This window comes from Geotrypetes seraphini, chromosome 8 (genome assembly GCF_902459505.1).
Source record: "Geotrypetes seraphini chromosome 8, aGeoSer1.1, whole genome shotgun sequence".
NCBI lineage: Eukaryota > Metazoa > Chordata > Amphibia > Gymnophiona > Dermophiidae > Geotrypetes > Geotrypetes seraphini.
In genome coordinates, this window is record NC_047091.1 from 43,609,077 (window position 1) to 43,627,381 (window position 18,305).

General features: G+C 42.1%; 1 protein-coding gene across 1 annotated transcript in view; it reads right to left on the minus strand.

Moving 5' to 3' along the window:
* STRN4 (striatin 4) overlaps positions 1-18,305 on the minus strand; it is a 182,958-nt gene that overhangs the window by 101,839 nt on the left and 62,814 nt on the right. The window contains exon 8 of the mRNA XM_033953901.1: positions 9,564-9,680. Coding sequence (XP_033809792.1) covers positions 9,564-9,680 — 117 coding nt within the window. The remainder of the gene's footprint in view (positions 1-9,563; positions 9,681-18,305) is intronic.

Here is an 18,305-nt window from a genome sequence, read left to right on the forward strand (position 1 = left end):
CAGAGAGTGATCTAACATTTAGAAGTTCGTAATGACTGGACGGTAAACCCATTTAGGGAGTAAGGGTTTCCCTTCTCTCTTGGAGTTTCATATCTCTGAGCAGTCAAAAACCTTTTGTTGATCACTCACTGAGGGCATTTAATTAATTGAGGTCAGTTTTACAATTTCTTGCATCCATCTTTGGCATTAACATTCAGTATTTCCAATTTTCTGCTTTCTACTTTTCCATGTCTTACCTTCCCCCTTCCTATCTCTCTCTCCTTCCTTCCCCATTTCCAAGGTCTGACATCTCTCTCCTTCCCCCCCAGGGGTCCGACATCTCTCTCCTTCCTTTCCCCCTTCCCAGTCTGGTATCTCTCTCCGCTCCTTCCCATAATTTGGCATCTCTCTCTACTACTGCTATTATTATTATTTCTACAGACTCCCCTCCTTCCCTTCCCTGATATCTTTCCCTTCCTTTAGTCATCTTCCCCCCCACCCCCACCGTGTAATATTTCTCTTTCCCTTCCTCCTTTCTGTCCTCTGCAGTCCATCTCCCTTCCCTTACTCCTTTCTGGCCCCCCTCCCAGTCTAACAATTCTCCCTCCTTTCCACCAGTCCAACATTTTTTTTTCTCTCTTCCTCCTGCATGCTTCTCCTCTGGTCCTGCTTCCCTCCCCCAACTGACATCTCTCTCTCTCCATGAGTCCAACTTTTCACTCTTTGCCCTCTCCCCCTTCCCCAGAGTGTAATATTTCTCCTTCCCTCCTTTCTGACCTCCCCATCCATCTCACCCTCTCCATGAGTCCTGCACACTTTCTCTCTGTGTCCTTGCTACTTCCCTCAAGTGGCATCCCTCCTTCCCAACCCAACATGCTCTCTCCCCATGCACTATCTCCCCCTCCCCCTCAAGTGTGTAGCACCTTTTCTTTCCCTCCCTTTCTGCCAGGTCCAGCAGCACTTCTTCTCCCTTCCTCTTACCTCCCCCCTGTCCAGCAGTACTCCTTCCCTCTTCCTTGTCCAGCAGTACCCCTTCTCCCTTCCCTCCTTCCCCCATCCCATCCAGTATTATCCCTTCTCCCTTCCCTCCTCTCCCCGTCCAGCATTATCCTTTCTCCCTTCCCTCCTCCCCACCATCCAGCAGTACCTCTTCTCCCTTCCCTCCTTATATCCAGCTGTACCCCTTCTCCCTTCCCTCCCCAGCAATACCTCTCCTCTAGCCTAGTGGCAGGTTACTGTGTGCTTTTAACTTCGCCACAAAGTTGCCGCTAGCAGTAATTTAGCCGCGGTTTCATCAGGCGATGCAATGTGGGCCAGCCTAGCAAAGGCTCCGAGGCTGCAGCTGCTGCTGCTAGTCCAAGGGTGTGAATACAGGAAGGCAGGAGTCCCGGCAGATATGCACCGTAAAAGTCCCAGCAGACCCGTAAAAGTCAGTCTCAGCAAATACGCACTGTAAAAGTCCTGGCAGACCTGTAAAAGTCAGTCCCGCACCATAAAAGTTACTCCCGGCAGACCTGTAAAAGTCCTGGCAGTCCCGCACTGTAAAGTCCCTGACTGTTACAGTAGGAGAAGTCAGCTGACACAGGCGCTGGAGCCTCTCTTCTTGCCCAGTGTGCCGCGGCACACTTAAAATATCAGAAGGCACACTAGTGTGCATTGGCACAGTTTGCGATACACTGCCTTAGAATATAAGAATTGCCGCTGCTGGGTCAGACCAGTGGTCCATCGTGCCCTGCAGTCTGCTCCCGCAGCAGCCCTTAGGTCAAAAGACCAGTGCCCTGAGTCTAGCCCCACCTGCGTACGTTCTGGTTTAGCAGGAACTTGTCTAACTTTGTCTTGAATCCCTGGAGGGTGTTTTACCCTATAAGACTCCAGAAGAGCGTTCCAGTTTTCTACCACTTTCTGGGTGAAGAAGAACTTCCTTAAGTTTGTACGGAATCTATCCCCTTTTAACTTTAGAAAGTTCCCTCTCGTTCTCCCTACCTTGGAGAGGGTGAACATCCTGTCTTTATCTACTAAGTCTATTCCTTTCATTATCTTGAATGTTTTGATCATGTCCCCTCTCAGTCTCCTCTTTTCAAGGGAGAAGAAATCCAATTTCTCTAATCTCTCACTGTACGACAACTCCTCCAGTCCCTTAACCATTTTGGTCGCTCTTCTCTGGACCCTTTCAAGTAGTACTGTGTCCTTCTTCAAGTACGGCGACCAGTGCTGGATGCAGTATTCCAGGTGGGGATGTACCATAGCCCAGTACAGTGGCATGATAATAAGAACATAAGAAGTTGCCTCCGCTGAGGCAGACCAGAGGTCCATCTCGCCCAGCGGTCCGCTCCCACGGCAGCCCATCAGGCTCATTGCCTGAGCAATGTTCCCAGACTATCCCTATAACCTACCGCTACTCCTATCTGTACCCCTCAATTCCTTTATCCTCTAGGAACCTATCCAAACCTTCTTTGAAGCCTTGTAACATGCTCCGACCTATCACAGCCTCCGGAAGCGCGTTCCATGTGTCCACCACCCTCTGGGTGAAAAAGAACTTTCTGGCATTTGTTTTAAACCTGTCCCCTTTTAATTTCTCCGAGTGCCCCCTTGTACTTGTGGTTCCCCATAATCTGAAAAATCTGTCCCTGTCTACTTTTTCTATACCCTTCAGGATCTTGAAGGTTTCTATCATGTCTCCTCTAAGTCTCCGCTTTTCCAGGGAGAACAGCCCCAGCTTTTTCAGTTTGTCAGTATATGAGAGGTTTTCCATACCCCTTATCAGTTTAGTTGCTCTTCTCTGGACTCCCTCAAGTACCGCCATGTCCTTCTTGAGGTACGGCGACCAGTACTGGACACAGTACTCCAGATGTGGTTGCACCATTGCACGATACAGTGGCAGGATGACCTCCTTTGTCCTGGTTTCAAGTTTCAAGTTTATTAATTCTTTTGATTAATCGCTTAATCATAGTTCTAAGCGATGAACAAATTAAAATACATTTAAAGGGGAACATTATAAAACAATACAATACAAACTTCAGACAATACAATTGGTTAAAAATTAACTCATCAAATTCATAACATAAGGTTATGATCCAGTTTTTGATCCATCGGTGGACCTCCCCTTGCACCCCGTGTTTCCACAGCTTTTTAAGAAGTCTTTCGTGTGGTACCTTGTCGAAGGCTTTTTGAAAGTCAAGGTAAATGATGTCAATGGATTCCCCTTTATCCACCTGTCTGTTTACCCCCTCAAAGAAGTACAATAAGTTTGTGAGGCATGACCTACCCTTGCAGAAGCCGTGCTGACTAGACTTTAGCTGTCCATTGTTTTCTATGTGTTCACAGATACTGTCCTTAATCAGTGCTTCCATCATCTTTCACGGGACCGAGGTCAAGCTCACCGGCCTGTAGTTTCCCGGGTCCCCCCTTGAACCCTTCTTGAAGATGGGCGTGACATTTGCAATTTTCCAATCCTCCGGGATCTCTCCAGTTTTTAAGGATAGGTTACATATTTGACGAAGTGGCTCTGCTATTTCGTTCCTTAGTTCCTTGAGTACCCTTGGGTGAATGCCATCCGGACCTGGTGATTTGTCGCTCTTTAGTCTGTCTATCTGCCTGAGGACATCCTCTTGGCTTACCTCTAGTTGGACCAGCTTTTCATCCCGATCCCCATTTACAATGTCCTCCGGTTCTGGAATATTGGATGTGTCCTCCCTCGTGAAGACCGACGTGAAGAACTTATTTAACCTGTCTGCTATCTGTTTTACCACTCCTTTTTTGTCTCCATCATCCAATGGCCCCACTTCTTCCCTTGCCGGTTGCTTCCCCTTCACATATCTGAAGAACGATTTGAAGATTGTTGCTTCCCCCGCCAGTCTCTCCTCATATTCTCTTTTAGCTTTCCTAACCACACGGTGACACTCCCTTTGGTGTTCTTTGTGCTCCTTTTGGTTGTCCTTTGTTTGGTCCTTTTTCCATTTTTTGAACGATGCTTTCTTGTCACTTATCGCCTTTTTCACTGCAGTTGTTATCCACGCTGGGTTTTTTGTTCGGTTTTTTTTTGCACCCCTTCCTGAATCTGGGGATGCACAGGTTCTGTGCCTCTTGCACCGTGCCCTTGAGTAGGGACCAGGCTTTTTCTACAGACTCCATCTTCCTTGCGCTACCGTTGAGTTTCTTTTCCAACATTTTCCTCATGCCATCATAATTCCCTTTTTTGAAGTTGAGTGCTGTTGCTGTGGTTCTTTTCACCTTTGATGATCCAATTTCCAGCTTGCACTGGATCATGTTGTGATCGCTGTTTCCTAGGGGTTCTAGCACCGCCACCTCCTTTGCAGATCCCCCTAGCCCGTTGAGGATTAGGTCGAGAGTGACATCCCCCCGTGTTGGTTCCGTGACTAGCTGTTCCATGAAACAGTCCCTCGTGGTTTCCAGGAATTTGGTCTCCCTTATGCAGCTTGAGTGTCCACTCTTTTCCGATCTATTTGTGATCCCCTTCTTAATCATTCCTAGCATTTTGTTCGCCCTTTTCACCACCGCCGCGCATTGCGAGGACAGCTTCATCGACTTGTCGACCAGTAGTCCCCAAGTCTCTTTCCTTGGAGTCTCTCCAAGTACTGCACCGGACATCCTGTACTCGTGTATAAGATTTTTGTTACCGACATGCATCACCTTACACTTACCCATGTTAAACCTCATTTGCCATGTTGCAGCCCATTTCTCAAGCGTGTTTATGTCATGTTGCAGTTCTTCACAATCCTTCTGAGTCTTCACTACTCTGATTAACTTCATATCGTCTGCAAATTTAATCACCTCGCTTGTCGTATCTATTTCCAGGTCATTTATAAATATGTTGAAGAGCACGGGTCCAAGCACTGAACGCTGCGGCACTTTACTCATGATGCTTTTCCAGTCCGAGTATTGTCCACTAATACAGTGTTTCAACCACAAAAGACTAGGAAAACAGTCTCCTGTCATCAAATATTGATAAAAAAACATTTTATGCAAAAAATCTAGCAGTATTTTATTAACCCTCTCCTTTACAATGCTGTGCTAACATTTTTAGCGCTAGCTGCCTTGGTAACAGCTGTGATGCTCATAGAATTCTTATGAGCGGCCAAGCTGTTATCGCAGCGGCCGACGCTAAAAATGCTAGCGCAGCTTTGTAAAGGAGGGGATAAATGAATCATCAATAGCTGTACTTTGATGATCTTTTTCATGTCTAGAAAGCTCCTTAGGTGTTTAGGAACAAAGAAGGTATATTTCGTCCCTAAATATTTGATGAGGCATTTACATGGGTAAGCCAATTGAAAAGTATCCCCTAAATCTTTTGCTTCTTGCCTCATAAGCAAAAATAGTTTCCTTCTTTCTTGTGTCTCTTTATTAACATTGGGATAGACCCAAATCCGTTGTTCCATGAAAGGAACCTGAGCTTTACAAAAATATAACCTCAATACAGCATTGAGATCCTGCTGAAATACAAATGAAGCAAACAGGGTAGCTCTTTCCTCAATTTTCATAGTAGTTGTTTCTAAAATCTCAGATAAATTTCCCAAGTCAAGTGGTTGATACATAATTCTTTGAGTTGTTCCTGGTGTTTCGCTCCGCATCTGCATTTTAGGACTAGGCAGGTAATATATTTTATTTGAAGGCGGAATAGCTTTGGGAGCGAAGCCCAATATTTGCTGTAGGTAATTCCTAAACATTTCAACAGAGGAAATCTCCAAAGCTTTCGGGAAATTTAAGAATTTCAAGTTTAAGCATCTATTATGATTCTCTAATTGCTTTATTTTCCTATGGATTAACAGTTTGTCCTTAATTAACCCCTCATTAACAACTTTTAGAACAGTCATTTCTTGGTTAAGAGACACAAATCTTGATTCATTTTCAATTTTACTTTCCTCTAATGATTTTGTTAAAGAGTCTACCTTTTTCACCAAGGTCGAAGTCTCTTCAGAAGTCTTCAATACAGTTCCCTCCAACCAGCATTTTCCAAACATCGAGCAGTTACCTCCATGGGGATCGATGAAATATCTTCTGCCCCTGGCTGATTTTCATAACCCACAGCCCCCAACTCCTTCTCGCCCCCCTCCTTGGAGAGGACTCCCGCAACTACCTCGGTATCGGGGCCGCTCTGAAGTGCAGACGCATCCGCCACAGGGAATGGAGGGATTGTTGGATCTGGAGGTGAGAGTGAAACTTCCGGCTCAGGGGAAGCGCCTAAGTCCTGAGACGCTAACCGCAGTGAGCCTTGTGGTCCAGCAAAGAGAGGAGTTCTGGTGGTGAAATCCAGGACAGTCTGGCACAAAGGCGTTGAAGTTTCGGCTGGTGGGGGTCCCAATCAAACGGACTCTTTCCACTTCGTATGAGGCATAACTTCAGTAAAAAAAAACAAGCGAAGACTCTGCTGTAGCACACCAGTCATGCTGCCATCTTGGCCACTGGAGCCCCATAATATCTGTATTTTATTATGGAAAATAACAGAAATTTAACATTTCGCTAATAGTTAAAACACGAACACTTTTTGTGCAGTCATCTAAGTTTCCAAATTTATTCTACATTTCGAACTTCACGGTATAGCGGTATATAAGAAATAAATTATAAAATTATTATTATGCTGTATTGGCAAAACATCTATGTACTTTTACATATTACATTACATTACATTAGAGATTTCTATCTAGCCATTACCTTGCGGTTCAAGGCGGATTACAAAAGAGATAAAAAACGGAGGGTTACAATGGAAGAACATTTATCCTTTCTAGAGAGGTAAAGAGTAGGTTATGTTGTTTTTGAGTGGCGGGAAGAGGGAGGGAGGAAGGACAGTAAGTTTGAAGTTATGGCTGTTTCAGGAATTTCTTGAAGAATTTAGTTTTTATTTCTTTTCTGAAGTTATGGCTGTTTCAGGAATTTCTTGAAGAATGTAGTTTTTATTTCTTTTCTGAAGTTATGGCTGTTTCAGGAATTTCTTGAAGAGTATAGTTTTTATTTCTTTTCTGAATGTCTTGTAGTCTGGTGTCGTTATCAGTAGATTGGAGATTTGGTTATCTAGTTTAGCTGCTTGAGTGGCCAGGAGGCCATCGTATAGTTTTTTCTGTTTTACTTCTTTGATCGAGGGGTGTGTGTTTTTCTATGTCTGATTGAGGTGGTTTGAATGAGGCGGTTGTTCAGGTAGGTTTGGCTGTCTCCGTTTAAGGCTTTAAATAACATATAGTAGAATTTAAATAGTATTTTTTCTTGGATTGGTAGCCAATGTGAGTTGATGTATGGTCGTGTTGATGTATGGTCGTGTTTTCTCAATGAGTAGATGAGTCTCAGAGCTGTATTTTGGATTGTTTGTAGTTGTTTAGTTATTGTAGCAGGGCAGGGGAGGTAGAGGATGTTGCAGTAATCTAGTAGACTTAGGATTAGGGATTGTACTATAAGCTGTTTTTTCGAAGAATTTCCTGACTTGTCTTAGGTTTCTCATCACTGCGAAGGATTTCTGTATTGTTTTATTTATTTGTGGTTGCATGGTGCAGCATCGGTCTATAGTCATTCCTAGTAGTTTTATGGTAGTTTGAATGGGATAGTTGATTGTGTTAATTTCTATATTGGTTATGGTTGGGACTTTGACATTTTCAAGGAGGATAAATTTAGTTTTGTCTTTGTTGAGTTTCAGTTTGTGATCTTTCATCCAGGTTGCTACTGTTTCTAGTGTTCGGTGTAGTGTATTGTCATGGCGGTCTTTGGTTGATCAAAAGATATGAGAATGATAATGTCATCTGCATAACTGTAGGTGGTGATGCCTAGATTATCTAGGTATGTTCTGAGAGATGCAGTGTATAGGTTGAAGAGAGTAGGGGATAGTGGGGATCCTTGTGGTATGCCGCAAAGGTTGGCCCAAGGTTCAGATTTTTCTTTACCTGTTCTGGATTTTAGGAAGCCTTCAAACCAAGAGTATACTTTATCTGAGATGCCTATTGCTACTTTAAAAATAAATTAAAATCAAATCAGAAAATAAAACTACACAGTCAACAGTAAAGTAAGTAAAGAGAAGATTTAAAACTGATTATCTGTTCCAAGTTTCAGACTGATCCTCAAGGCGTACACTGGTTAAAATCATTACTCAGTCAGCTGATTGTGTCCATAAATAAAAATGTTTTCAAAATAATTTTAAATCGTTCAAGATTGGATTCCATTCGAATATAGTTTGGAAGAGCATTCCAGAGTTGTGGACACTAACTGAAAATATATGGTCTCGGATAGATGCGTATGTAATATGTCTGTGATGGGATTGTAAGAAGATTCTGTTGAAGAGAGCAAAGCATACAAGATTGTGAATACAGAATTAGATAATTTTTGATATCAGAAGGGGATCGATTAACTTGTGTTTTAAAAACTAAAATGGTGTTCTAAACACTCAAGCATTCAATGTCTTCTTGAGATAATCAGGATAAAGCCTGTGATGCTGTTCAACTCCTTGCAGCAAGGCCTCATGTAGCGTGAAACCTTGTTGCAAGGAGAATGTTTTCCTATTCTTTTGTGGTTGTATAAGTAACACTGTATTAGTGAGGTTCTAAGGAATCCAATCCACTTGTTATAATCAGCATATTGGAGATTCTGTAGTGTTACTTCTGTACTGATTTATTGTTCTTTCTCAATAAAACAGACTTGATATAAAATGTCTTTTTATCATTGCTGAATGTGAAAACATAAAAGTTATAGCTATAATGCCAAGAAATTTGCTCCATTAAGCAAAAAAACCCAAAAAAAACAACAACAAAAAAACCCAAAACAACCAGCAATTTAAAAAAAAGGAGCTTTATGTACTCAGTGGCTTTGAGGGATCCCAGAATGGGCTTTAAAAATGTTTAATGAGCTTTTAAAAAATAATTTTCTGCTCAAGCACAATCAAATTCATGTGAAAATCTTCAATTTGCAGTCTTTCCCAATTTTAGGTTTTTCTGGACAACCCTATTGTGACTTGGTTTGGCAACTGCTGGAAACAGGATACTGGGCTTGATGAACCTTCTGTCTGATCCAGTATGACAGTGCTTACTGTATGTTCTTATGGCCAGAGGAAAAGCTTTGTACCAGGACACAGGCAGAATATGTGCAATGCTGCTGCAGACCAACAGAAGACCATATCCAAGTGGTGGTGGGGCTGATGTTGAATTGCTGGGGGATAATGACACCAGATTGCGCTGTGGACAGGGGCTGGGAGTGGAAGAGAGCAGAAGAGATGTTTGGAGAAAACAGGAGATACTTCAACGTGATTAATTTTTTAAAATCTCAACTAATAATTAAACTAATTGCAGAGAACTGCGATTAATTTGCAGTCCTATTTAATATCATCCAGTGGAAGAAGGGATCACTATATCAACTCAAGCCAGGAAAAGAAAGATGGAGAAGAACTGGACAAGAAGATACAGCCAGTTTTTCTAGATGCCAAAATCTTTTACCCCCATCATCCTAGAGAGAGCAAGACGTGGCATCAGCATACCACCAATACCAATCTCTCCTGTAAAGAAAATTCTGGGAAAATGAGTAGACAAGTGGTGAATCATGAAAATAAGAGCACAGCAGGAAGGTGGAGACATATAGACTACCAGCTCATCTGTTACCTTCGTGGGCTGATCGAGGCTGGCTGCAGATGGCAGATGGAATGGATGGTTTAGAAGATAGGCCATCCAAATCTCGGAGGTCAGCTAGCATACCTTGAAGTTTAACTCTCCTCCTTTCTGCAAAATGATGGAAAGATGAAACCATAAGAGACATGCAGACAAACAGGACAAGCCTGGTAATGTTACTATCACTCAGCCAATGAGAAAGGATGCTTTTACCGAATTAACATATTTGAGACATGGCTTCATTAAGGTGGGGAACCAGAGGGCAAAGAGGCTAAAACAGCATTTACAGTATCCACTGATCTTTTCAGTACTGTGCTAGGTAGTGCTGATGTGAAGGAAACTTGCAACAATGATGCAATCATTAGCAAAGCCACTGAGCCCCATCATGGTCTTCCAGGAGAGACCCTCCTCACCCATCATTTGCCCTAGGAAAGCATAACTTCTTGTACAGCAACAGCAAATTATGCCTTAACAAGTAGATTTTTTTGAAAGCGTAAACAAAGATGACTAAAGATGAGTTAGTTGTTGTAGAGGGGCATTTTCGATATGACATCTGAGTTTGGACGTTTTACGGAAGACACAAAAAAATCCAGTGGTGAACATGCCCATTTTCAAAACAGCAAAATGACCATCTTGGGTTTTTTAAAATGTGAACCATTTAAAAAACAAACAAACAACCCAACAAACCTTCAAATGAAAAATGCACAGAACAAGCTATTGGGATGTAGGAGGGGCCAGCATTTGTAATAAACTGGCCACACAGACATTCTGGCAGAACAGTGTTGCACCACAGGGGGCACTGTAGTAAATTTCATATAAAAAGTTCCAGGTAACATAACATAACAAAACATAAAAATCCATTTCTAGACTGTAGCACCTTTAAGTTCTATGCGGTTTACTAAAGATTAACTAGGAATACACAATTAATAACAGTTAAGAAGCTAGAAACCCAAGAACTTTGAGAACAAGTCTTGAGCTGTCTCCTAAAATGTAAATATGAAACAGATCTTAACAGAAAAGGTACTCCTTATCCCAGATTGCTGGCTTAGTGTGAAAGCATCTGATCATGATATCTTTTTAGTTTATAACCTTTTGCCGATGGAAAAATCAAAAGAGCTTTAGTGCTTTGAGAAGATTTTTGAATGGTACAATAAAATGATTCAGTCAGATAGAAAGGAGCATCGCCGGCTAAAACTTTGTAGTCCACACAACCCGGCTTAAAAATAACCCTTGCTTCCAGCCAGCCCCTTATGGTTTATAGTAAACCCTCCAAAATCTACTGGACCCAACTGTACACCACACTAACAGCCTTTATGCCTGCAGGTATCACCTCACATGTAAGTACTCATGATCTCTGTGATAGACCCAAGTTTCATCTCCAGTCACCAAATGATGAAAAAAATTCACTTGGTCATGGAGTATCTCCAAGTTCTCCTGATAGCACTGGAGCCTCATGGTCTTCTGACATGGCATCAGCATTCTTGGAACCCATCTTGCACTAACCTTGGGCACGCCCAACTTTTCATGAATTATTTTCTAAATTGTACCTGCCAAGATAACCATTTCTTCAGCTATTTGGGAAACCTTAATTCGTCTAACAAAATTAAATCCTCAACTTTCTTGCACATTTCTGTGGAAGTTGCTTCCACAGGCCATCCAATTTGAGGGTCATTTTCAATTAACTCTTTACTCCACTTAAACTGCTTGCTCCAAAATTTTACTTTGTAGGATGATGGGGCAGATTCACCATAAACTGCAGTGAGAAATTTTATCATTGAATGGTGCTCCAAATCTAGCAGTTTCTTACTTGATTTGCACAAGGACTCTCTTGACATCCTGTCTATTGGCATGGTAGACTTGCACTGAGCTGCAACTGTGCATGAGTAACTGAGACATATTTCATGTATAGACTTGTTTTAACATGCTAGCTACTTTCTTTCATACCCAGATAAATTATTGACACCCCTCATACCACCCTTTCTCAAGCTGTCATATAGACAGGTATATAGTGTTTCACTTACATTTTTGGGAGTGGGAGGGGTCAGATTTACATCTCTCCAGTGGTCATCTGGGCACCTTTTTGGCACTTACTCATTATTAAGTAGGGTCTACCCCCAAATGTCTAACTTGTGACCTGGACGTATTCTTAAATGTCTGATTATGGCAGAAAAATGTAATAAGTCCGTCTTAGGGCTCTTTTTACTAAGCTGCGCTAGCGGTTTTAGCGCACGCTACAATGCTGCATGCGCTAGACGTTAATGCCTCCATTAAGCTGGTGTTAGTTTTTCCGCATAGCGCAGGGGTTGGCATGCGCTAATCACGCTACCGCAGCTTAGTAAAAGGCCCGCCCACACCGCACCTCTAACATCCCCCTTGAGATTTAGATGAACAGCAAAGATTTCTTTCTAGAATATAGCTTTCAAATAGAGTGAATTGGAAGGGTTTGGCAAGATAAACATCTATCTGACACTTTATACCACTTTTAGGACTTTTCTTTTTTGAAAAAGAGCCCATAGTATATTTGAATGTTCAGAAGTTACCTGACAAACTCTCTCATAATAAGCTCCTCAGGAAATGAGAGATTAATGGAATAGGAGGCAATGACCTGTTGTGAATTGCAAACTGGCTAAAAGATAGGAAACAAATGTAGGACTGAATGGAGTGCCCCCAGGGTTTGTAGTGAGATATGTGCTATTTACTGTATTCATAAATGATCTGGAAATAGGAGTGATGAGTAAGGTGATCAAATTTAAGGACAACACACAAATGATTCAAATTCATTAAAACAACTGCAGATTGTGAGGACCTGTAGAATGGGACCAGGAGACGGGGCGTCTAAATGGCAGGGGGAAATTTGGCCTTATCTAATAAAGTTATTTTCCTTGAATTTTGTCAGACCCATCCAGATAAGTAGCTATTCTTTTCCCTTAGAATTTTAAGTGGATTACAATCAAGAAGTTAAAACATAAGTTGAGAATTATATAATTACAGCAACATAAATGACATGGTTCAAACTAAACCTTAAAATACTTAGGAAACAAATAAGTTTTGAACAATTTAAGAAAAAGTATATAAGAAAGCAAAGATCTAATCTGTAATGGAGGGAATTCCAATCTTTTACCCCTTGAAGCATACTGTAAAAGAGCTATTTAAATACTCTTAAAATGAACCTTCTTAATAGCTGTAAAAAAGTTGAAAGTTATATAGAACATCTTATAGTCAAGTTGCCAAAAATCGATACAGAAAGCTTGTATCATTCAATATCTTGTAAATTAAAGAGTTATGCCCCCTGCCAGTAGATAGAAACAGAAAAACAGCTCAGAGCTGACTTCATTCCTTATCTATGGCTGGGGCTGTCTTCAGCTCCTCAGTATCCTGCATCAAATAAAAGACTATTGAAGGCAATTCTTATTTTCTGGTTTCCATTTCACCAAGAAAGCCAAACCTGATGTAGTCAAAATCACCACTCCATACACAGAGGGAAAAGCTACTTTCAGAGTGGGCTACAACAGTGTTTCTCAACTTATTCAAGCCAAGTATGTTCCAAGTCAACCAAATTTCAACTGAGTACTCACAAGCTCCAATCAGCTCTGACAGATGTACATTCCAAAAATGGATAGTCTAATCATGAAACAGAAAAAAAATAAATACCCTTTCTTCCTTTGTGGTCTTCTTATTTTCTTTTATTTTTAGAAAATTAAACAAACAATCAAGAAAATTCTTGTACAGAAAAGCTCAACCCACACATAATATATATTACAATACAATTAATCAAGTCAAAAGTAAATGAAACATGATGAGTTTAAGCTAAAGTCCACTATGTAGAAGAGGGGGGTTCAGAAAATCACATAAGAAAAATTATTTTAATACCAATAATCAAAGGGTCAGTGAGTCCTTCTAATTAAATCTCATATAGTACCTTCAACAACAGGAGACAAAGGAGGATCAGTAAACAAAGACTTCTTTGTTGCCAAAAAATTGGTTAGGTGTAAAGGATCAAAAATATATAACATACAGATTTGTACTTCACAATACATTTACAAGGAAATTTTAAAAAAATACAATGTTCCTAACTCTAATACTCCAGGTTTTAACATAAGAAATTGTTTTCTCTTTTTTTGTGTCTCTCTTGAGATGTCAGGAAAAATATTTATTTTTAAATCAAAGAACTTCTTGCTAAAGCCCCGATGATATTATACAGAGCGCCTGCTATATAATTCACCCCAGATAGGAACATTTGGGGGTCTTCATCATCCTACGAGATTGAAACTCAAAACAGACGGGAGTGAAAATCCCTAGCGCCAAAACTTCAAATTGCCTGTTGAGGACCATGTCCAAGTTTCCACATTTATTAAAAAATTTGTTAAATCTATATATATAAAATCGGAGGTATGTATGTGTGTATGTATTTGTGTGTGTGTGTATGTGCCGCGATCACGCAAAAACAGCTTGACAGATTTGAACGAAACTTGGTATGCAGATCCCTCACAACCTGGGGTGATATGTTCTGGGGGTCTCACGGCCCACCTGCACAAGTGGGCGGAGCTACAAACAGAACATCAGATTTCACCCATTCATGTCAATGGAAAAAATGTTAAAAGCTGCCATTCTCACAGTAATTAAAAAACGGCTTGACCGATTTGAACGATACTTGGTATGCAGATCCCTCACTACCTGGTGTGATAAGTTCTGGGGGTCTCGCGGCCCACCTGCACACGTGGGCGGAGCTACAAACAGAAAATCAGATTTCACCCATTCATGTCAATGGAAAAAATGTAAACAGCTGCCATTCTCACAGTAAATCAAAAACGGCTTGACCGATTTGAACGAAACTTGGTATGCAGATCCCTCACTACCTGGGGTGATATGTTCTGGGGGTCTCGCGGCCCACCTGCACACATGGGCGGAGCTACAAACAGAAAATCAGATTTCACCCATTCATGTCAATGGAAAAAATGTAAACAGCTGCCATTCTCACAGTAAATCAAAAACGGCTTGACCGATTTGAACGAAACTTGGTATGCAGATCCCTCACTACCTGGGGTGATATGTTCTGGGGGTCTCGCGGCCCACCTGCACACGTGGGCGGAGCTACAAACATAAAATCAGATTTCACCCATTCATGTCAATGGAAAAAATGTAAAAAGCTGCCATTCTCACAGTAATTCCAACTACCTGGGGTGATATGTTCTGGGGATCTCGCGGCCCACCTGTACACGTGGGCGGAGCTACAAACAGAACATCAGATTTCACCCATTCATGTCAATGGAAAAAATGTAAAAAGCTGCCATTCTCACAGTAATTCAAAAACGGCTTGACCGATTTGAACGAAACTTGGTATGCAGATCCCTCACTACCTGGGGTGATATGTTCTGGGGGTCTCGCGGCCCACCTGCACACGTGGGTGGAGCTACAAACAGAAAATCTTATTTCACCCATTCACGTCAATGGAAAGGATGTAAAAAGCTGCCATTCTCACAGTAATTCCAACTATAAAACACTTTATATGACACTATAACCACTAGGGACATCTTTTCTATTCTACCACGGACACCATACATATAGAGTTTGTATGTTCTAACTGTGTTTGTAACTGTTTCCTTCATGCACCCCAGTTCATAATGTTATTACATTACATGAGTACTCACATATGCTGAACTAGGCACACAGGTTCCATTCTGAACCGGGAAAAAACTGCATGGAGTTTCTTTTCAACCTGAGTTTCTACATATTGAGTTGTTTAAATCAATACTGAAACTTTTGGATGCCACTTATTCCAACAGATCTTCCTTTTCAGTTTAAGAGATTGCTAATTCCAGTGAGACTTACATTCATTCACCACTATAAAGTATCTTTATTTGAATCCATTTACAGTGTTATTGCTATAACGCCGGGGCATCAGCTAGTCATCTATACAATGTTTCTAAGTGGTGTACAATAAAATTTTGGTTTACACATATACAATATTCAAAGGACTTAAATAACACTCAGACAAACAAACGGGTGCAACAGATAAAGGGCAGAACTACATTATAGAAGAGAAAATAACAAATAAGGTAAAAAACAAAAGGTAAGGGGTAAAAAAAATCAGATTAAAAATGTGAGAAGTTCACAGGGTGTCCACTTTACAGTCCTGAGAATAATTTCACGCCTTCTTCAATAGGCAAGGTGACTTGCACCACCAGCAAATCTACCTTTGGCTGAACAAACAGCTGCTGGAAATCCAGAACCATCAGTAAAGCTTTGTCACAGTTTAAGCTACTCGCAGGGACCCTTCTGGTGACTCCCAGTGGTCGGTGATGTCCAGATGCAAGGAAAGAACGAGGTCGGAGCAACTGAGGTGTTCATAATTGAGCACTGCAATGAGGGAGCTGGAGAAACTTCCATTCTTGTAGCAAGGTAGAAATAATGCTTGAGAATGCAGAGGCTTTGAACAGCCGGTGCACCATGGGGTCTTTCCCTTGGTCCAGGGCCACTACTTCTTTTGTACTTCAGGGGTTGCTTTTGGAGAGATATTAGGACAGCGGCCATCTTGGATTTTAAACAATTTTTTTTTTCAAAAAATTGCCTCAAACCCCCTCAATTTTGCTTAAAATCAACAGATGTGGATCCCTCAGGCCTTCCTACCCTTATATCATGCCAGGTTGGTGCTGGATGGCTGGCCGAGAAGTATCCATGTCCTGTATGTGGAAAAGTGTGCGGGGAAGAGGTGGGAGCCTTGGGCTCCGCCTCCTGTGAGTCCTCCAGGGCTAGGGATCTGCACTGTGGGGTCTTCCTCAAAGGTGCATTGGCCAAGTGCAGACATGCGGTAGCTGCAGAGCCCAGGAGGACCAGCAGGGGATCTCTGCCAAGGTACTTGAGATCTCCAGTACAAGGCTTCACCCCGGATTTTGTGAGCTTTATGTGGCATGCCTGTTTGAACTTCTGAGGGTCCTCAGCATCTGTATTCAGTGCGACGGAGTTGGTGGTGCAGACAAGGACACAGAGCTGGACCAGGATGCTCAGTCTGACATAGACTGCGAGGATGGAGAGTACAATTCCATGTCACTATTGTCCTAGGATACAGTTTTTCTGGCAGAGTTTGGTTCTCTGCATGAGAACAGCGGATAAGAAGCAGGGGCCTAAGGCTCTGATTAGCCCAGCTTGTTTAAGACCCCCCTTCTATGGGAAGGGCCTTAGGCCCTTTCTCAGCGCATCCAGGGAGAGGCCTAAGGCTCTGATTGGCCCAGATGCCCCTCCCAGACACCATAGGCCCCTCCCCAGTGCATCCCAGCATGCACCAGGGTGGGCCTGTCATTTTGAAGAGGCAGGCTTGTTGGCCGGAGATGTAGGCACCCCTCTAGCTGGCCTTCATAAACAAGGTAAAGGGGGTGGGGTCATCAGAGGCCCGGGAGAGAGTAAATGTTGGGGGGCTGCTCTTTGGCAGCAGGAGGGAGTAGGGATCCCTCCTGCTGCTGGGGGGGAGGAAGTGGGCATCCCTCCAGCTGCCGGAAAGGGGGGGTGCTTGGTGTCGGCGACAAAATTTTTCGGCAGGTGTAAGCTGTGAAGTCTTACTTTCCTGTCAATGCCTGAGCCAATCAGCACTCAAGCACTGACCAGAAAAGTAAGGCTACGACAACTCAGACATGCCAGAAAATTTTGCTCGCAAATGTAGGACAGCGATGTTAGCGAATCACCCAGCGATAACAGAGAATCGCTCAGAGTGCTCGTTTAAATATTAATGATCTCATTGGGATACATTTGAATGGCAGAATCGGATACTGCTAGGAAGTTCGGAAAAGACCAAGGTAGGCCGTTTTGATAATCTGCCGCTAAAATACATATTTTAAAAAATGTTCCCAGTCTAAGATGCTTCATAGCAGTCAATTTAGACATTTGAAAACATATTCAATCTTTTGTAATACTTGTAAATGTGTAGGAACTTCAGGTTGTTTGCACCCTGCGGTCAGCACCAATCTAGCCATTGTAACCATAGCTGTCAAGATCTTATGGCATTTATTAGATATATTCAAGGGTTTCATATTCAATAAGCCACTTCCCGTCTTTAGATACCACAGTCACATACATATCTGTTAACAAAGTAAAAATCATGTTACTTTATTAATCTGTTAAATCTGATACTACCCACTCCTCCAGGGATTCCTGGGGATGACCCACCACTAAGAGTATCATCGGTGAACAAGAGAATCTTTGCTCTATTCCCCCACTAGGGATGCCCTTGATATCCACTCTTGCCGTATCATCTGAGCAGGGCAAAAAAAAAAAAATGCAGAGAAGGCACATCCCTGGCAAGTCCCTTTAGTAACATAGTAAATGATGGCAGATAAAGATCTGAATAGTCCATCCAGTCTGCCCAACCTGAGTCAATTAAATTTTTTTTTTCTTCTTAGCTATTTCTGGGCAAGAATCCAAAGCTCTGCCTGATACTGTGTTTAGGTTCCAACTACTGAAGTCTCCGTCAAAGCTCACTCCAGCCCATCTACACCATTCCAGTTATTGAAGCCCTCCCCAGCCCATCCTCAACCAAACGGACATATATGGACATACACCATGCAAGTATGCCCAGTACTGGTCTTAATTCTTCAATATTTACTATTATTTTCTGATTCTAGATCCTCTGTGTTCATCCCACGCTTTTTGGAACTCCGTCACCGTTTTCCTCTCCACCACCTCTCTCGGGAGCGCATTCCAGGCATCCACCATCCTCTTGTAAAGAATTTCCTTACATTTCTCTTG